Raw genomic sequence first — 19,779 nt, forward strand, 5'->3', positions numbered from 1 at the left:
TTTACTAAGTAATAAAAACCATTTAAAAAAAGAATTTACAGCTCAGTGAGTTCGTGAGAATTCCTTACGCGTTATCTTACCAAGCGCATCTATTTCTCGCAAGGTTTCTGAGAGAGGTTTGTTTATTAGCAGAACAGAAACTAAGTTTAATTATAAGCTAGCTTATGGAACAATGTACTCAGTATAGCCAATAATTATGAAATAATTGGAAATATTGATTAATAAATTGGTTACCAGGAAATGTCAACCTGCGCAATGTAGAAGCTGCAAACTAACAGAACTACGATGTGAAAACTTTAAAATAAAAAAATATAAATTTTAAAATATTTTTACATCTCTAAAAATTTAAAAAACCGTTTACATATTTAATTTATTTAAGTTTTAGTTTAAATATGTTAAAAAAATACATAAAAAGTGTTTTAAATTAGATTTAATTTTTTAGATTTGTAACCCCACCTGTAAATAAAACCGGCAGCTTGGTGTAGTGGTAAGAACACTTGCTACACTCGTGGGTTCAATCCCCACTGCTCTCATGCTGTGGGGCCCTTGAGTAGGCGCTATAAACAGTATGAACTCTTGCTGAGCCAGCACCTAATCAGCAGCATAATTACTGGGCAATTATAATTTATAATATTCCAAACTGCTAAAGTCAACTCGAGACTGGGTCGGAGTAACTGATGTTATTCTGTGTTTAAGTCGCGCATTCGACTTTCCCACACCGAGGATAAAGATATATACAAAAAAAATAATAATATGAACGCCCCCAGAGAGAAAAGAAAAAGGTTGTAGTCACGTGACTTTGATGTAATTTGTATTCTGCTCACAGCAGTCGAAAAAATTTTTGCTCTGGTTCAGTGCGATCGCGATTTTTTGAGTTTATTTAAAATTTCTTATATTTTAGTTTAAAGATCTTAACATTTCATTATTGAAAGAATAACTGAAATTAAAATGCAAGTTCAACAACATTTTCTTCAACCCCAGTCTCCGATAGCAAATGGCCACAAAGCCACGTTAAGAAAACTAGGGGTAAATTATTTGCATATTAGATTATAGGTTACGTAACTAATTAGTCTTAAAATGATGGTTCGGTCGCAGGGTTTTTTAATTATGTTGTAATTTTCTCAACTTGCACGAGGATACACTTATTTTAAAAACTGGTTAAGTAGTTTTTAAGATATCGGGATTTGAAGTTAAAATATTGTAAATTGGAAAAGTCCCAACGCTCACGTGTCACGTGACGCACGACGTCATCGTCGTAAGATCTTATACTGGCAGACATAGAAAAATGACCTTATTTTGTCCTCTCTGATCCGTTTGTTGTCCTTTTTTTAAAAATTTTTTTTGCAAAAAAAACAAACTTAGCATGAAAAGCAAAATTTAGCCATATTATAAAAGATAGTTGTTACTTTTTAAGTTTTTTTAATTGGGTCGGTCGTATTTAAAAAATTAACAAATTATGGCTATGCTGTTAATTTTAAAAATTTACCAGCCAAAAACGCTTACAAACACTTGCAAGAAACAGACAGGTCAACTAAGTCTTATTAAAGCAAAGTTTACCGTTAACACAGTCTTAGTTTAGTTTAAAATAAAATCACTTCATTGTTGTTAACTAATATATTGTCAAATTGTTCAAATTAGCGTATATATATAGACGATATAAACTTTTATTTTGGTTATACTATAACAATTATTTTAGTTATATTTTTACAAGTGTAAAGCACAAACTAAAGATTAAGAAAGGCAGAAAACACTAATATTTGTTGCCAGGGGTACAAGTACTTACGTATACTGTACGTTATATTAAAATTGTTTGGAATTATTAATAAAAAAATACATAAAAGATGCTAACCAGAATATTTAGTGTTTATAGTTTATTGATGTATATTATACTTTATGTGTCTTAACCCATGTGACGTTTAGTGATTAGAACTATTTTTATATGATGCCCAACAAAATTGTCGGATATATTAAGTTTTTCTTGTTAGTGTTTGTCAGCCAATATTGACCGTTTTAGGCTTGTAAATTTTCAAAATTAACAACATCACCTTAATTTGTTAAAATTTTTCAAATACAGCCTACCTAATTAAAAATACTTTAAAAGTAAAAAATGTCTTATATAATATAGCTAAATATTGCTTTTTATGTTAAGTTTGTTTTCTGCAAAAAAAATTTAAAAAAAAGTACAACAAAGGGGTCAGAGAGGACAAAATAAAGTTATTTTCCTATGTCTGCCAGCATATGATCTTACGAAGATGACGTCGTGCGTCACGTGACTCGCGAACGTTGGGACTTTCCCTATTTACAATATTTCCCTTCAAATCCCGATATCTCAAAAACTACTTGACCAATTTTTAAAATAATGGTATCCTCGTGCAAGTTGAAAAATTCCAACATAATTAAAAAAGAAACTCTACGACCGAACCATCTCTTTAAGTTTGTAATATAAGATAAAAGATTTGGTGATAGAATTAAACTACTAATTTCAATAAAGTAATGCTTTCAGTTGTGCTTTTACTCTTAAATTAGTTAGGTTTACTTTAACGCATTATTATTCTTATTTTCACAGATCGCTGAAACTGTGATCGGGTTTATTTTCCTTCTCGTTCAAATTATCGTCCCCACTGTTTTTCCCCAATATGGGTACCAAACTCCAAACTATACTGAGTTCATTACCATCCCGCTAGTAAGTAAAAATTATTAAAATAGAGTAAAACCTAATGAACGATGTCTTGGCTATATAATAACTGTGCCCAAGGTGGTTAGAATTGCTCATGAAGCGAGCGTTTAACAAAAAATGGAAAAAAATCGGTTGTTTTAATATTTTTACATAAGATATTTTAAGTTAAATTTGACCTTATTTCGTCTACCTTAAAACGGTTTTAATTTAACCTAAGGGCACATTAGCATCATGTGCTTATTCGTCATACAAATTCTAATCTATGAATAAAGAATTTAATTTTTTATGTGATTCTGATTTTTTCAGATTGTTATTTCTGGATGTCTAGCGATCGCTTCCGTTAGAAAAAACGCCACCACGTGTCTGGTTAGTTCGAAAATTCAATTTAAAAAAAATATTTAAATTTTCAAGATATTAATCCTGAGTTTTATTCTAGACCAACACCCACATGGGGTTTGCGATCGTGGCCGCCATCTTGTGTATGTTTTCTTTCGGTTACGGGGTCATGTTCTTTCCTTCTTTATTTGCAGACATTGAAACCTCGGGTTTGAGTGTAAGTATTAAGTATATTGTCCTCTACACATTTCTTGCATAAATATTTTATTTTTCACCCCCCAAGTGTTAATTTTTAAAATTAAATTATTCCAGGATCACGGTCAACCATCTATCGTCGTTCCTGACGTCATCGTGTTGCTCTGTACTGCTCTCTATTTCATCAGCTTTGTCCTCTTTGTGGTGAGCGCCACCTACTGTTGTAAAACAACGTCTGCTCTTGGATACAGATGTTGCTGTGGTGGAAGTTGCGGTGAAGCGGTAAGTATGACGTCACAATTGTAATAAACGTGGTAATAAACAAAACGATTGTTTAACAACAAAGACTCGTTCTAATAACAAACACTTCATTGTTACAGCCTCTGACGTATACAACGGTCAACGGCACCCACATGAACCAGGTCCCGCCCCAAGGTCCCTCCCAGCAACCCATCCTCCAGCTCAATCAAAAACAAGGTGGTAACCATGGTTACGAACCCCCCAAGTACGAGGAGCAGACCCCAGTGTTCGAGGCTCTTCCCGATGATCTTCTACTGGAGGCTTAAACGTCATAGAGAAGCTTCTATGACGTCATGTGGTTATAACTTGACTTTAAACTGTTTGTAAATAATATTTCGGTCACCAATGTTAGAATTTAAAGGAACCCTACAGCTTAGTTAAACAAATGTTAAACGAGTTAACTTTAATAATCGTTTATAAAAAGTCTGGTAAATTTTGTTGACCTACAAAACTTGAATTTTTGTTATTTTTAAACTCTTGCATGTTTTTTGTAAACTGCCCTTTAAAAATCTGTTTAAAATAAGATTTATGAAATATTTGTTGCCCAATATATAGGATCGTCTCTTTAATCATTTACTGTAATTAATTTTTTCTGTAAGTTGCATATAATTCAACATTTATGTTAAAATATTTACTTCAATCTTTGTACAAGTTCATTTTCTTCTGTAATAAGAATGCTTCGTTGTTAAAACTTGGTCGTGGTGTTTAGTCAGAAATTGATTCCATTTTTCATTGAGATGAATTATTCACACAACGCTTCTTTAAAAAATCTGTTCCGTGGTTTAAAACCGGTTTTTACTTAGCTGTAATCTTTAAGAATCGTGATGAGGTTTTTATAAAACTTTAAAGTTAGGTTTTGCTGGAAAATCTCATTTATTTAAAGTTAATTAATCCAGTTTTAAGTTTTAAACCTCTAGTAATGCAGAGGTAGACGTCTCGTTAAGTAACATTATGACGTACTGGTGTAGTGCCACGTCATAATAAATAGTGTTGCGTTAATAATTAAGACTCCTGATCGAAAGATTAATTTTTGTATTACCGTTAAACTAAATTGTTAAACTGTTGTCAGACCATCAATAACTCTAATGGTGACGGATTATATTAAAACAACGAACACTAAATAAAACTATATAATACATCTAACTTTATACATTTACAATAAAAGTTACAATATAAAAGGACGTTAAACTTGTTACTAAATACCATAACACAACTAACATTACACCATAACTGCGCCGTATTATGTCAGGGGTGTGGGTCCGGGTAAAGACTGGTATACTAAGCAACCTAGATCAGTAATTATTCTACTGCATCTCAAGTTTCTCAAATACCAATTTTTTCCCCTTTGTCGCCGCATCTCGTATTGTTTTTGGAATACTTGCGGGTTTATATACCCGAAATATGGTTGTGCTTAACAGGTGGTGATTGACGTACGAGTTTTTAATGACTTTGGGTTTAACCTTTTTCATGGTTTGTTCTTTATAGCACCATAAAGCGCTGATTAAAATGTTGTTCCATCCATGATTTTAGATGGGTTTTATTAATAATTTTTGTTAAATATTAATCACCATCTGTTCTTGCGTTTGTAAATATTTTGTTTTTAACGCTTGGGCAGGTGATGTAATGAAGAAAAACCATGACACCTATAAATAACATAAACGCTCCCTGCGAGAAAAGAAAAAGGTTAAGGTCACGTGACTCTGATGTTTGTATTGTGATTACATCGATCGAGAAATATTTGTTCTGGTTCAGTTAAAATCTCGTGAAACTGAGACGGAAGCAGTAAAGTTGTTTGGATTTCTAATTTTATTATTAAATGTCTGTTTAGTAAGGTACTTAACTATTCTTACTAAGAGCTGAACGGTTGTTTTTCCAGAAATTAAAGATTGTTTTTAAAGAAAGGGTTATGTAAAGAAAGCTTACAGAAAATGTGTAAAAGTTGTTTTCGGGCAAATGAATATTCGGTAAAGCATTTATCGGTTAAGTGTCAGTATTCCGCGTACGATCGCCATTTTTCAAGTTTATTAAAAATTTCTCATATTTTAGTTTAAAATTTTTAGGATTTTATAATTAAAAGAATAACTGGAAACAAAATGCAAGTTTAACAACAATTTCTTCAACCCCAGTCTCCGATAGCAATTGGCCACAAAGCCACGTTAAGAAAACTAGGGGTAAATTGTTTAAAAGTTTAAATATAAGAGATATAAAGGTTTTGTAACATCGTTAAATTAATATTTTAGTCTATTTGTTGTATTTGTTAAGTTTTGTAGTAGTTTTATTTATAAAATAAAGCTTAAATTTGAAGGTTTTGGTTGGTTAATATTATTTAAATTAGTTAGGTTTACTTTAACGCATTTTTATTCTTATTTTCACAGATCGCTGAAACTGTGATCGGGTTTATTTTCCTTCTGCTTCAAATTATCGTCATCTCCGTTTACTCAACTCAATATGGAACAACCAACCAAACTTCAACTTATACTGGGTTCATTACCATCTTGCTAGTAAGTAAAAATTATGAAGATATAGTGAAACCGGTTTAAACAAGTAGTACTAAAATAAATGCGGAAAGGGCGGAATAAACAAAGGAAGATTAGGGTAAAGTTTGGAAAATCTCGCCCTTTCCGCATTTTATTAGCTTGGTGGACGACGCAAATAGAGCTCAACTTTATATACAATATATATCGTTGTGTCTATCTAATAACTGCGTCTAAGGGGGAGATTCTGATTTTTTTAGGTTATTATTGCTGGAAGTCTAGCGGTCGCTTCGGGTGGAAAAAGCGCCACCACGTGTCTGGTAAGTTCAAAAATCCAATTTAAAAAAAATGTTTTAGTTTTCAAGATACTTATCCTGAGTTTTATTCTAGATTAACACCCACATGGGGTTTGCGCTATCGTGTTTATGTTTGCTTTCGGTAAAGGAGTCATGGTCCTTCCTTCTCTGTTTGCAGTTATTGGAAGTCCAGATTTAAGTGTAAGTTGTCTAGTAGTATGATATATAATAGGACAACAAGGTTTCGAGTTCTAGTCGCGCTACTGCGACACAATTCGCCCTTGGGCCCGGTGTTAACAGATAGCTTAAACGCACTTAAAGATGTTAGGTTCAAGCCAATATTAGGTCCGACGTTTACAGAAAGCTTAAACTTGTCACAACGGCACAATAATATCTTGATAAAAATAAATAAACTTAAAACCTGGCACGGGAAATGTATAAAAATAGCAGAAAAAAAGTAGATTCTAGTTTAACGCAACATTTGCTTTCAATAAGAATGGTTTCAGGTTAAAGCGTAAAGGAATTTCTAATCGCATGTTAGGAGTTATGGGAAAACCCCTTTTTCTTGTATGTTAATTCTTGTATACACAGGATGATACTAAAATACGGAATGCAAGATATATCCAAGCTGTATGTAAACATTAACAAAAAATCGCTGAAGGCGAAAAAGGCAAAATTTTATATCATTTTTAATGTTACTTTGCGCTTTGTAATCGATTTCGCATTATTCCATTATCCCTCAACCCGTACTTTTATTTTATACACATTTCTTGTATAAATATTCCCCCCCACCCCAAAATGTTAATTTTTAAGATTTAATTTTTCCAGGATCACGACCAACAATCAATCCTCGTTCTTGTCGTCATATTGTTGCTCAATATCGCCCTCTATTTCATCAACTTTGTCCTCTTTGTGGTGAGCGCCACCTACTGTTGTAAAACCACATCTGCTCTCGGATACGGAAGTTGCTGTGGTGGATGTTGCGGTGAAGCGGTAAGTATGACGTAACAATTATAATCACCTCGCGTTTTTAAGTGATTTTACGTCATTTTGTGACGTCATAATTAGGTAATTGTTTTTGTTGTAAAACAACAAAGACTCGTTCTAATAACAAACACTTCATTGTTTTAGCCTCTGACGTATACGACCGTCAACGTCCCCCCCATGGCCCAGGTCCCACCCCAAGGTTACCCCCAGCAACCCACCCTTCAGCTCAACCAACGACAAGGTGGTAACCATGGTTACGAACCTCCTAAGTACGAGGAGCAGACCCCAGTGTTCGAGGCTCTTTCCGATGATCTTCCACTGAAGGCTTAAACGTCATAGAGAAGCTTCTATGACGTCATGTGGTTATAACTTGACTTTAAACTGTTTGTAAATAATATTTCAATCACCAATGTTAGAATTTAAAGGAACCCTACAGCTTAGTTAAACAAATGTTAAACGAGTTAACTTTAATAATCGTTATAAAAAGTCTGGTAAATTTTGTTGACCTACAAAACTTGAATTTTTGTTATTTTTAAACTCTTGCATGTTTTTTGTAAACTGCCCTTTAAAAATCAGTTTTAAATAAGATTTATTGAATATTTGTTGCCCAATATATGTAGGATCGTCTCTTTAGTTATTTACTGTATTTTATTTTTTCTGTAAGTTGCATATAATTCAACATTTATGTTAAAATATTTACTTAAATTTTCGTAAAAGTTCATTTTCTTCTGTAATAAGAATGCTTCGTTGTTAAAACTTGGTCGTGGTGTTTGGGCAGAAATTGATTCCATTTTTCATTGAGATGAATTATTTACACAACGCTTCTTTAAAAAACTGAGTTTCGTGGTTTAAAGATTGTTTTAGCTGAATATTCAAACGTCTACTCAACTTTACTAAGTAATAAAAACCATTTAAAAAAAGAATTTACAGCTCAGTGAGTTCGTGAGAATTCCTTACGCGTTATCTTACCAAGCGCATCTATTTCTCGCAAGGTTTCTGAGAGAGGTTTGTTTATTAGCAGAACAGAAACTAAGTTTAATTATAAGCTAGCTTATGGAACAATGTACTCAGTATAGCCAATAATTATGAAATAATTGGAAATATTGATTAATAAATTGGTTACCAGGAAATGTCAACCTGCGCAATGTAGAAGGTGCAAACTAACAGAACTACGATGTGAAAGCTTTAAAATAAAAAAATATAAATTTTAAGATATTTTTGCATCTCTTAAAATTTAGATTTAATTTTTTAGTTTTGTGACCCCCACGTATAAATAAAACCTGCAGCTTGGTGTAGTAGTAAGAACACTTGCTACACCACGCATGAGGTCGTGGGTTTAATCCCTCCTGATCTCATGCTGTAGCACCCTTAAGTAATGTGCTATAAACAGTATAAACTCCTGCTAAGCCAGCACTTGATCAGCAGCTTAATTATCGAGCAATAATAATCTATAATATTTCAAACTGCTACAGGCAACTCGAGACTGGGTCGGAGTAACTGATGTTACTCTATGTTTAGGTTGTGAAGTCGACTTTCCCACATCGAGGATAAAGATATATACAAAAAAATAATAATAATATGAACGCCCCCAGAGAGAAAAGAAAAAGGTTGTAGTCACGTGACTCTGATGTAATTTGTATTCTGCTCACAGCAGTCGAAAAAATTTTTGCTCTGGTTCAGTGCGATCGCGATTTTTTGAGTTTATTTAAAATTTCTTATATTTTAGTTTAAAGATTTTAAGATTTTATTATTGAAAGAATAACTGAAAATAAAATGCAAGTTCAACAACATTTTTTTCAACCCCAGTCTCCGATAGCAATTGGCCACAAAGCCACGTTAAGAAAACTAGGGGTAAATTATTTGCATATTAGATTATAGGTTACGTAAATAATTAGTCTTAAAATGATGGTTCGGTCGAAGGGTTTTTTAATTATGTTGTAATTTTCTCAACTTGCACGAGGATACCATTATTTTAAAAATTGGTCAAGTAGTTTTTAAGATATCGGGATTTGAAGTTAAAATATTGTAAATTGGAAAAGTCCCAACGCTCACGAGTCACGTGACGCACGACGTCATTGTCGTAAGATCTTATACTGGCAGACATAGAAAAATAACCTTTTTTGCCCTCTCTGATCCGTTTGTTGTCCTTTTTTTAAAAATTTTTTTTGCAAAAAAACAAACTTAGCATGAAAAGAAATATTTAGCCATATTATATAAGACAGTTGTTACTTTTCAAGTATTTTTAATTGGGTAGGCCGTATTTAAAATAATTAACAAATTATGGCTATGCTGTTAATTTTGAAAATTTACCAGCCAAAAACGCTTACAAACTCTTGCAAGAAACAGACAGGTCAACTAAGTGTTATTAAAGCAAAATTTACCTGTTAGAACAAAAAGTTTTGCTTAAAATAAAATCACTTCATTGTTGTTAACCAATATATTGTCAAATTAGCGTATATAGCCTATATAGACGATATAAACTTTTATTTTGGTTATACTATAACAATTATTTTAGTTATATTTTCCAAGTGTAAAGCACAAACTAAAGTTAAGAAAGGCAGCGAACACTAATATTTGTTGCCAGGGGTACAAGTACTGATGTATATTGTACGTTATATTAAAAATTGTTTGGAATTATTAATTAAAAAAATACCCAAACAAAATTGTCGGATATATTAAGTTTTAAGCAAAACTTACTGTTCTAACAGGTAAATCTTTCTTCAGTAACACTCAGTTAACCTGTCTGTTTCTTGTAAGTGTTTGTCAGCCAATATTGGCCGTTTTTGGCTTGGAAATTTTCAAAATTAACAAGATAACCTTAATTTGTTAGAATTTTTCAAATACAGCCTACCTTATTAAAAATACTTTAAAAGTAAAAAATGTCTTATATAATATGGCTAAATATTGCTTTTCATGTTAAGTTTGTTTTCTGCAAATAAAATTAAAAAAAAGTACAACAAATGGGTCAGAGAGGACAAAATACGGTCATTTTTCTATGTCTGCCAGCATATGATCTTACGACGATGATGTCGTGCGTCATGTGACTCGCGAACGTTGGGACTTTCCCTATTTACAATATTTCCCTTCAAATCCCGATATCTCAAAAACTACTTGACCAATTTTTAAAATAATAGTATCCTCGTGCTAGTTGGAAAATTCCAACATAATTAAAAAAGAAACTCTACGACCGAACCATCTCTTTAAGTTTGTAATATAAGATAAAAGATTTGGTGATAGAATTAAACTACTAATTTCTATAAAGTAATGCTTTCAGTTGTGCTTTTACTCTTAAATTAGTTAGGTTTACTTTAACGCATTTTTATTCTTATTTTCACAGATCGCTGAAACTGTGATCGGGTTTATTTTCGTTCTGCTTCAAATTATCGTCCTCTCCGTTTATCCCCAATATGGGTACCAAACTCCAAATTATTCTGAGTTCATTACCATCTCGCTAGTAAGTTAAAATTATTAAGATATGGTGAAACCTAATGAACGATGTCTTAGTGGCTACATAATAACTGTGCCCAAGGTGGTTAGAATTGCCCATGAAGCGAGCGTTTAACAAAAAATGGAAAAAAATCGGTTGTTTTAATATTTTTACATAAGATATTTTAAGTTAAATTTAACCTTATTTCGTCTACCTTAAAACGGTTTTAATTTAACCTGAGGGCAAACTAGCATCATGTGCTTATTCGTCATACAAAATCTAATCTATGAATAAAAAAATTTAATTTTTTATGTGATTCTGATTTTTTCAGATTGTTATTTCTGGATGTCTAGCGATCGCTTCCGTTAGAAAAAACGCCACCACGTGTCTGGTAAGTTCAAAAATTCAATTAAAAAAAAATATTTAAATTTTCAAGATATTAATCCTGAGTTTTATTCTAGACCAACACCCACATGGGGTTTGCGATCGTGGCCGCCATCTTGTGTATGTGTTCTTTCGGTTACGGGGTCATGTTCCTTCCTTCTATGTTTGCAATGATTGAAACCCCGGGTTTGAGTGTAAGTATTAAGTATATTGTCCCATACACATTTCTTGCATAAATATTTTATTTTTCTCTTCTCCAGGATCACGATCAACAATCTATCATCGTTCTTGACGTCGTCGTGTTGCTCTGTACCGCCCTCTATTTCATCAGCTTTGTCCTCTTTGTGGTGAGCGCCACCTACTGTTGTAAAACAACATCTGCTCTTGGATACAGATGTTGCTGTGGTGGATGTTGCGGTGAATCGGTAAGTATGACGTCACAATTGTAATAAATGTGGTAATAAACAAAACGATTGTTTAACAACAAAGACTCGTTCTAATAACAAACACTTCATTGTTTCAGCCTCTGACGTATACAACCGTCAACGGCACCCACATGAACCAGGTCCCACCCCAAGGTTACCCCCAGCAACCCACCCTTCAGCTCAACCAACGACAAGGTGGTAACCATGGTTACGAACCTCCTAAGTACGAGGAGCAGACCCCAGTGTTCGAGGCTCTTTCCGATGATCTTCTATTGAAGGCTTAAACGTCATAGAGAAGCTTCTATGACGTCATCTGGTTATAACTTGACATTAAACTGTTTGTAAATAATATTTCAATCACCAATGTTAGAATTTAAAGGAACCCTACAGCTTAGTTAAACAAATGTTAAACGAGTTAACTTTAATAATCGTTATAAAAAGTCTGGTAATTTTTGTTGACCTACAAAACTTGAATTTTTGTTATTTTTAAACTCTTGCATGTTTTTTGTAAACTGCCCTTGAAAAATCAGTTTAAAATAAGATTTATTGAATATATGTTGCCCAATATATGTAGGATCGTCTCTTTAGTCATTTACTGTATTTTATTTTTTCTGTAAGTAGAATACAATTCAACATTTATGTTAAAATATTTACTTAAATTGTTTTTGGTTTCATTTTTCATTGAGATGAATTTTTTATAAAATAGAGGATGCAAAATACCAAAATCGTTTTTGCGATGACGTCACAACTCCTTACAATGACGTCACTCTAGTAAACACTTTTTTTTCAAAAGTTTTTACCCCCATAACTTTTAAACTACGACCTTAGAAAACTTGTTTTTAAAATCAAATCTAAAAATATATTAAATCTTCTCTTTGTGGTTTAATAATTAGCTACGTTTACGATACAGTAAACCCAATCTAGGTTCGAATTTCAATGTTTAATAACATTTTTAACGATAGGAGGTCGTCCTTGGTTGTTAAAATAAAGTGGAACAAAGCCGATGATAAAACCACGTGTTCTAACTATTTGTGATCTTAATAATATTAACAAGAAACTTGAAATAATAATGAAAAATTTGTACAATATACGGTAATTTTTGGACATTGACTACATTGAGTTATAAATTATTATTATTCAGTATGTTATTTTTAAGCTTTTGCCTATAAAAAAGTTTATCAAACTAGAATTAAAACCCTCGTAAACTTCAGATGAAACAGAAATGCTATATTGACATTCCTAATTTTATTAACTTATTTTTGTTTTGTTAGCTCCCGGATTGGTTTCATTAAAGTGTAAACGTTTAGAATTTAAAAGTTATTTTCTAAAGAAGAGATAAAGGTGAAAGAAACTTAGTAGATTATCTATTTTTTTTCGGTAAAATTACGTTTTTAAGCAAGTTAATATTCGGTAAAATATTTTTCGGTAAAGTGTAAGTTTTCTACTTTGAAATTTTGTTCAATTTTTGTTCCCAAAGTTGGATTTAAACTTTTATAATTTAAAAAATAACTGAAACCAAGATGCCAGCAGTCCAACAACGTTTTCTTCAGGTCCAGTCTTCAGGAGCAATTGGTCAGGAATCTACGTTAAGAGAACGTGGGGTAAAAAGTTTTATTGAGCGTAAATTTAATTTTAATTAAAATTTAAAATATATTTTCCCAGGTCTCGGAATGCGGAATTGGGTTCATTTATCTTTTTATAATGCCGGTTGCGGTTTTTACTCACATGATTGAGTATGGCACAATAAACCTTCCCCTTAGCTGCCTCGGTTTAATTAACCTTGTGCTAGTAAGTGCAAAAAATAAAACTAAAACAGAGTTCTGACAATATATAATTAAATATATATTAATATGTTTGAATATTAACTGCAGTTAAGTTAGTAAAAATCTTTCGTTTGAAAATCTTTCGTTTTAGATTTTTATTGTTGGATGTTTGGGGATTGCTTTTAGTGTAAAAAAGAACACCACGCGTTGGGTAAACTAATTTATTGTATTCAAATTTATTTTAAAGTCGTATTTAAATTCTCTTTGAATTTGTAATCGAACTTAGTTTTACACCTTTAGTTAAATATAAAAAAAAAGATTTTTAAATTCTTTTTTATATAAATGGTTATAACTTCAAGTTTTTAACAATTAAACATTATTTTTTTAGATGGAAACGCACTCTGGGTATGCAAAGTTGGTCGCCATTTCAAATATATTCCAATTCGTTTACGCAACTGTTCTCTTCATTGTTTTTTTTTACATGTTTATATACCATGAATCAAAAATCCCGAGTGTAAGTTTTCCGTTAGTTTTTTAGTGTAGTATTTGGTATTTAGTGGTTTAGTGAGTTATGGCATCAAATTTAAGTCAACTTTTACCTTAAGTTGATATAAAAAAAATTATTTATATGAAAAAGGAAAAAAAAAACATAAGTTAAAAAAAACAGCTAATAAAATGGTTTAAGGTTTGGTTAAGGCATAAAAGAAAATTTTTTGTTTATATAAATATTAGTTTAACGGCTGGTTTATCTATATGTACTAATTATTTATTTTCTTTTTCAAAAATATTGTTAAATTGGATTTTTAATTATTTTAGTTTCGTGCGGGCCACCCTACTCACTTGCTTGAGATCACTTCCATGTGGTACTGTAAAATCCTCTGTTTCACCAGCTTGATTCTCATGTTTCAAAGCTTCTTTTTTTGTTCTAAAATAACATCTGCTCTCAGAAACGAAAGTAGAAGTGCTGTGGATGATGTTGTGAAGATGTAAGTTTGATGTAATAATTGCCATTAACTATCGTGACGTCATAATTTGTTGATTGTTTTGTCAACACTTGCTTGCTAAGACACAGGGCGTTTAATTGTGTTTTGAAACAGGTTGTAAAAGTGACTTTCTCCTAATATTAAAACATTAAAACAACGTTTTTTTAGCTACAAAGTTCCAATAACAAACACGTTATTGTTTCAGCCTCTGACGTATACAACCGTCAACCTCACCCAATCGACCCACCCCTTATCCCAAACCCAACCTCCAACGACAAGGTGGTAACCAAGGTTACGAACCTCCTATGTACGAGGAGCCGACCTCGGCGTTCAAGCCTCTTTTTTCCACTGAAGATCTTCCACTAAAGATTTAAACGTTAATAAAAATATATTAAATCTTTTTTTTGTGGTTTAATAATTAGCTACGTTTATGATACAGTAAACCCAGTCTCGGTTTGAATTTCAATGTTTAATAACATTTTTAACGATAGGAGGTCGTACTTGGTTGTAGTGGAACAAAGCCGATGATAAAACCACGTGTTCTAACTATTTACTTGGTTGTAGTGGAACAAAGCCGATGATAAAACCACGTGTTCTAACTAAAGTGGAACAAAGCCGATGATAAAACCACGTGTTCTAACTATTTGTGATCTTAATAATATTAACCAGAAACTTGGAATAATAATTAACTAGTTTTTTTTGTTTTTGTTGTATATATCTTTATCCTCGATGTGGCAAAGTCGAATGCGCGACTTAAACATAAAGTAACATCAGTTACTCCAACCCAGTCTCAAGTTGCCTGTGCCAGTTTGAGATATTATTGACTATAATTTCCCGATAATTATGCTACTGATTAACTGCTGGCTCAGCAGGAGTTCATACCGTTTATAACGCTTTACTCATGGGCGCTACAGCATGATGGGGATTGAACCCACGACCTCATGTGTGGTGTAGCAAGTGTTCTTTATATATATGGGTGTGTTATTTGTAATAAAGTCTTGGCTATAAAACCGTTTATTTAACCAAAGTTAAAAACATCGTAAACTTAAAGGTGTTATGAAGTTTTAATGTTGTTTACATTCCTGGTTTGATCATCTTTATTTTTCTGCCGTAAGCTACGAAACCATTTTTAAACAAACACTCGACGATTATTTTTTAAATCAAAAGTTATTTTCAAGAGAAGGAGTTAGTAGAAAAGTATTATTGATCGTTAAATGATGTTTTTGGACAAACAAATATGATTCGGTAAAGCGTATCATTCGTATGCGTAGAAGAAGTAGCAACCGCAAAACTAAAATTCAAATACTTACGAAATTCCTTTACGCTTTGAACCTGAAACCATTCTTATTGAAAGCAAATGTTGCGTTAAACTAGAATCTACTTTTTTGCTATTGTTATACATTTCTCGTATCAGATGTTAGATTTATTTATTTTTATCATGATAATATTTTACGACAAGTTATTTTAGTATTCCACTTATTAGACTAACTTTTTAAATATCGGTTAATTTTTAATATTGTAGTTAAAAAATTTTAGGATTTTGTAATTTTTGAAATACCTCGACAAAATGCCAGCAGTTCAGCAACAATTTCTTCAACCCCAGTCTTCAATTGCAGTTAGCCACAAAGCCACATTAAGAAAACTAGGGGTAAATTATTTAAAAGTTTAAATGTAAAGAGTGGTTTATAATTGTATTTTTTAATTGCATTTTTAGGTTTTAGATTTTTGGGATTAATTTTAATTCAGTATTTTTTTCGAGGTTATTAAGACTTTAGGTTAATAATTTTTTTTAATGAAAATTTATTCTCAATTAAACTTGAATGATTTTGACAGGTTGCTGAATGTTTGATCGGGTTTATTATTCTACTTATAACGGTGCTTTCAACTTCTAGTCACAGTATGGAGTATGGGACTGCCAACTTTCCATCAACTTATATCGGGTTCATTGGCTCCGTAAAGGTATAGGGAAAATATTAAGTTATAACGGAGCTTAGACGGTATATATATTATCTCGCTTTAAGTAAACATAATACTGGGGATCGAACATCGGGTCTAGGGTTCGATCTCCACTGCTTTCATGCATTAGTGCCCTTAAGTAAGGCGATATATAGAATATGAACTTCTGCTGAGCCAGCACTTAATCAGCAGCTTAATTTTCAGCCAATTATAATCTTAAATATTCCAAACTTCTAAAGACAACTCGAGACTGGGTCGGGGCAACAAATGTTACTCTATGTTTAGGTCGCGCATTCGACTTTCCACATCGAGGATAAATTTATACAGAAAAAATATAAATTAACCCGTTTAAGTGTTTATATAAAAACTGCGTCCAAGATCTTATAAATTGTTCGAAGAGCAAGTGTTTACCAGTATTTTTAATTTACGGTTATATTTGGCTGTAAATACTAAGAAATTAGTGATTCAAACTTTTAACTTAAGATATTACGAGTTAAAATTAACGTTCGCTTAATTTGTTTATGTCCTCGGGCACCTTTAAATCTGTATTACTCACTCCAAGCTACCGGCAATTTCGTAAACTTACAAAAATAATTATTTTTTATGTTTTTTTGACTCAATAAATTTTTAGATTATTATTGCCGGGTATTTTGGGATCGCTTCCGGTGTAAAGAGCGGCACCACGCGTTGGGTAAACTATTTTATTTTATTTGAAATAAATATTTGTTTAATATTTAAATAACTTTACTTTTTTATAATATAATTGTAAACTTTTTTAAATATAAAAAAATTGATTCTCAAAAGTTTTTTTATTTAAATAATTAACTTTTAAAATACAAATATTAAATTTTGTTTCAGATCAACTTTCACATGGGGTTCGCAATCTGGGCTTCTGTTTTAAGTATTTCTTCATTTGTTTACGGAGTTCTCGTTGCTTTCTTTTGGATTCTCGAATTCTTGAGTGTTCCAAAGTTAAGTTTTCCGACCTTGTTGTATATTGGTTATGGCAGCAGACTACAAGTCGAAAGGTTTCAGGTTCAAGCCGTACCAACGCCAAACTATCTGCCTCGGAGCTCGGCTTTTAAGGTAACTTTAACTTGCCCCAACAACATTTTCCTCAATAAAAAGGCCTTTTTTTAACCCAAAATGTTGTTAATTTAAAAGTTTATTTATTTTAGGAACAAGACCAATTTGTTTTTGAAGTTTTCGACGTCACTTTGTTGCTCTGTACCGCCCTCTTTTTCATCAGCTTTATCCTCATGGTGGTGAGCGCCACCTACTGTTGTAAAACCGAATATGCTCTCGGAATCAGAAGTTGCTGTAGTAGATGTTGCGTTGAAGCGGTAAGTATGACGTCACAATAGTAATAACGTGGTAATAAACAAAACGATTGTTTAACAACAGAGACTCGTTCTAATAACAAACACTTCATTGTTTCAGCCTCTGACGTATACAACCGTCAACGGCACCCACACGACCCAGGTCTCGCCCCAAGGTTACCCCCAGCAACCAACTTTTCAGCTCGGCCAACGACAAGGTGGTAACCATGGTTACGAACCCCCAAAGCACGAGGAGCAGACCCCAGTGTTCGAGGCTCTTCCTGATGATCTTCTATTAAAAATTTGAACGTCAAACTTACTCACAAAATGGTTTAAAATAAACTTATTCTTTTTTTTGGAAGAATTTGTTCAATTAATACTTATTTTAATAATACAGTAAACTTTTTGCATTTTTTTTTATCAAATTAGGGTGGGTTTAATTATCTTGATTGGGTAAGGGTGAGGTGGGGTGCTGTTGTGACGTGTTTAAGCTATCTGATGACTAGTATTTAAATACAAATCACTAGCGACATCCGTGGTGGGAAATAATTACTTAATATGGTTTGTTTAACAACTTTTTACATAAAAACTTTAATTATCTAAATTTAAATTTAACCTAGATTAGATTATTACCAATCACATTCTCTTTTTTTCTTTTAAATTTTTAGGATTATTAATTAGTAGAAAAGGTATTACTTTGTTTAATTAGAAAATATAAATTCTTTTTAATTTTGTTTCTTGTAACACTAAACCGAGCTATGTGAAAGGTTACTTAACAATAAGCAAGTATTATTACATTAACTTAAGTGTGAAAAGATGTTTTGCTCATGTGTGTAGCAACTGGTTGGGTGGAAATATTTTGATGTTTTGTCCTGGAGTGTAACATGAGAATATTTGATATTGCGTAAGATAAGTCGCGTGATTTTGCTGAATATTGTCACGTATACCTTACTGGTTTGGCGTTCTTTAATATTGCCATAAAAATAATTAATTTATTCAAATATTGTTATTTTAAAGTACTTTTTTTATTAGCTTAAATTAAGTTTGTTGGCGATTATATGATATACTGTTTGCATGTTTTAAATTATAAATTTTTCTTTTTTTTATGTTTTTTTTAATTGCCTTTCTGTGACTTTTATTAAAGTGTAAAAAAAGGATTTTAAGGAAAAGTTTTAAGTTAAGGTTGTTTGGTTGTTTTTGTAAATGTTGAATCTGTGATAGAAGTATTTAGCTTATGTTTGGACGATGTAAAATTTAAAGAACGTTGATTAGTTTTATTTGAACTAAATTTTATTTGAACTAAATTTTATTTGAATTTTATTTTATTTGAAGTTTTATTTGAACTTAATTTTATTTGAACTAAATTTTATTTGAATTTTATTTTATTTGAAAGTTTTAGTTGAACTAAATTTTGAGTTTTATTTGAACTAAAAATGTAAAACAAAATTGTTGTCAGTTTGTAATTTATACCGCTTCGTTTAAATAAAATAATTTGAATACAATCAGCTTTTATGTTAAATTTAAAAGAAGGCGTCCGAAATTCACAGGTGTTGGTTGTTGTCAAAGTTAAATATTTGAAAATAGGACAAAAAAGCGAAAGCGTTTTCTTCTGTAATTTGATAAAAACGTTAAAAAAAAACAAAACACAAAAAAAATCGATTCTTTATTTGAATTTGTAGATAAATAATCTTTGTATACCCATATAATACAAAAATAAACTTATAATAATATCAAGAAAACGAAATAACAAACCGTGTTTTTTTTAAAATTAACATAAACAGAGTTGATGAAAAGAAGGAAAAATATTAATGTAACTTTGCACCATTGAAAATATGACGAGGTGTTTTTACATCAAAAGAGAAAGGCTCCGCTACACAAAAGTAAATGTATTGGGTTCTGTTGTTTCATTTCAACGCAGTTAAAGAGGCGTTGTTATATATAGATTGTATTAACATAGAAAGCAGAAGGGGTGCATACGTTTTTAGGAAATTTTAAAAGTTAAAATTTTGTTGGATTTTAGATTATTTTAATTAAAAATTTACTTTAAACAAACTAATGTCGTTTTAATTATGTGGTTGATCTTTGCTTTGTTGTTGTTATCGGGGCATCAGGTTTTAGCCCAAAATGGAACAGGTTTGAAATTAAGTTATTTTAAAAATTAAGTTTTGTTTTTACAATGTTAAATTAACATCTAATGTCATTTATAAAATGTTTATTTTCGATGTGAAACGATCAACTTTACGGCCTAAACATAGAG

At 31.7% G+C, this 19,779-nt stretch overlaps 5 protein-coding genes across 7 annotated transcripts in view; all 5 read left to right on the forward strand.

The window, feature by feature from the left end:
- The first annotated feature begins 123 nt into the window (after window positions 1-123).
- LOC145750464 (uncharacterized) lies at window positions 124-4,211 on the forward strand. Its single transcript, XM_082566504.1, has 6 exons — window positions 124-1,026; window positions 2,567-2,683; window positions 2,984-3,043; window positions 3,114-3,230; window positions 3,326-3,490; window positions 3,589-4,211. Exons 1-6 carry the CDS (start codon window positions 949-951, stop codon window positions 3,772-3,774), a joined length of 723 nt encoding a protein of 240 aa, XP_082422630.1. The 5' UTR covers window positions 124-948; the 3' UTR covers window positions 3,775-4,211.
- A 1,138-nt stretch (window positions 4,212-5,349) lies between these two features.
- LOC145750126 (uncharacterized) lies at window positions 5,350-8,013 on the forward strand. 2 transcript variants are annotated; one of them, XM_082566074.1, is made up of 6 exons: window positions 5,350-5,679; window positions 5,884-6,009; window positions 6,243-6,302; window positions 6,373-6,479; window positions 7,107-7,271; window positions 7,410-8,013. In XM_082566074.1, exons 4-6 carry the CDS (start codon window positions 6,408-6,410, stop codon window positions 7,593-7,595), a joined length of 423 nt encoding a protein of 140 aa, XP_082422200.1. In that variant the 5' UTR covers window positions 5,350-5,679; window positions 5,884-6,009; window positions 6,243-6,302; window positions 6,373-6,407; the 3' UTR covers window positions 7,596-8,013. The 2 variants fall into 2 exon arrangements, with proteins under 2 accessions (XP_082422200.1, XP_082422201.1); XM_082566075.1 differs by lacking the exons at window positions 5,350-5,679; window positions 5,884-6,009 and having other exon boundaries at window positions 6,076-6,302.
- A 953-nt stretch (window positions 8,014-8,966) lies between these two features.
- On the forward strand, window positions 8,967-12,407 carry LOC145750125 (uncharacterized). Its single transcript, XM_082566073.1, has 6 exons — window positions 8,967-9,116; window positions 10,603-10,719; window positions 11,024-11,083; window positions 11,154-11,270; window positions 11,337-11,501; window positions 11,600-12,407. The coding sequence occupies exons 1-6, from the start codon at window positions 9,039-9,041 to the stop codon at window positions 11,783-11,785; spliced, it is 723 nt and encodes a 240-aa protein (XP_082422199.1). The 5' UTR covers window positions 8,967-9,038; the 3' UTR covers window positions 11,786-12,407.
- A 3,366-nt stretch (window positions 12,408-15,773) lies between these two features.
- On the forward strand, window positions 15,774-17,829 carry LOC145750997 (uncharacterized). Its single transcript, XM_082567065.1, has 6 exons — window positions 15,774-15,895; window positions 16,081-16,206; window positions 16,835-16,894; window positions 17,062-17,289; window positions 17,382-17,546; window positions 17,644-17,829. Exons 1-6 carry the CDS (start codon window positions 15,815-15,817, stop codon window positions 17,827-17,829), a joined length of 846 nt encoding a protein of 281 aa, XP_082423191.1. The 5' UTR covers window positions 15,774-15,814.
- A 1,711-nt stretch (window positions 17,830-19,540) lies between these two features.
- The window catches only part of LOC145751544 (uncharacterized), a 42,338-nt gene continuing 42,099 nt past the window's right edge, over window positions 19,541-19,779 (forward strand). For both annotated transcript variants that reach the window (XM_082567719.1, XM_082567720.1), the window contains exon 1: window positions 19,541-19,655. In XM_082567719.1, the coding sequence (XP_082423845.1) occupies window positions 19,592-19,655 (64 nt within the window). In that variant the 5' untranslated portion in view covers window positions 19,541-19,591. The remainder of the gene's footprint in view (window positions 19,656-19,779) is intronic.

This window comes from Corella eumyota, chromosome 4 (genome assembly GCF_963082875.1).
Source record: "Corella eumyota chromosome 4, kaCorEumy4.1, whole genome shotgun sequence".
NCBI classification, from domain to species: domain Eukaryota; kingdom Metazoa; phylum Chordata; class Ascidiacea; order Phlebobranchia; family Corellidae; genus Corella; species Corella eumyota.

What these genes read in the sequence shown, in the direction of transcription:
- LOC145750464 (XM_082566504.1), top strand. Translation starts at nt 949, where the DNA reads ATGCAAGTTCAACAACATTTTCTTCAACCCCAGTCTCCGATAGCAAAT. An exon ending in CCACGTTAAGAAAACTAGGG is followed by an intron (nt 1,027 to 2,566) that starts GTAAATTATTTG and finishes TTATTTTCACAG; the next exon opens with ATCGCTGAAACTGTGATCGG. An exon ending in AAAACGCCACCACGTGTCTG is followed by an intron (nt 3,044 to 3,113) that starts GTTAGTTCGAAA and finishes GTTTTATTCTAG; the next exon opens with ACCAACACCCACATGGGGTT.
- LOC145750126 (XM_082566074.1), top strand. Translation starts at nt 6,408, where the DNA reads ATGTTTGCTTTCGGTAAAGGAGTCATGGTCCTTCCTTCTCTGTTTGCA. An exon ending in TTGGAAGTCCAGATTTAAGT is followed by an intron (nt 6,480 to 7,106) that starts GTAAGTTGTCTA and finishes TAATTTTTCCAG; the next exon opens with GATCACGACCAACAATCAAT. An exon ending in GTGGATGTTGCGGTGAAGCG is followed by an intron (nt 7,272 to 7,409) that starts GTAAGTATGACG and finishes TCATTGTTTTAG; the next exon opens with CCTCTGACGTATACGACCGT.
- LOC145750125 (XM_082566073.1), top strand. Translation starts at nt 9,039, where the DNA reads ATGCAAGTTCAACAACATTTTTTTCAACCCCAGTCTCCGATAGCAATT. An exon ending in AGTTCATTACCATCTCGCTA is followed by an intron (nt 10,720 to 11,023) that starts GTAAGTTAAAAT and finishes TGATTTTTTCAG; the next exon opens with ATTGTTATTTCTGGATGTCT. An exon ending in AAAACGCCACCACGTGTCTG is followed by an intron (nt 11,084 to 11,153) that starts GTAAGTTCAAAA and finishes GTTTTATTCTAG; the next exon opens with ACCAACACCCACATGGGGTT.
- LOC145750997 (XM_082567065.1), top strand. Translation starts at nt 15,815, where the DNA reads ATGCCAGCAGTTCAGCAACAATTTCTTCAACCCCAGTCTTCAATTGCA. An exon ending in GGTTCATTGGCTCCGTAAAG is followed by an intron (nt 16,207 to 16,834) that starts GTATAGGGAAAA and finishes ATAAATTTTTAG; the next exon opens with ATTATTATTGCCGGGTATTT. An exon ending in GTAGATGTTGCGTTGAAGCG is followed by an intron (nt 17,547 to 17,643) that starts GTAAGTATGACG and finishes TCATTGTTTCAG; the next exon opens with CCTCTGACGTATACAACCGT.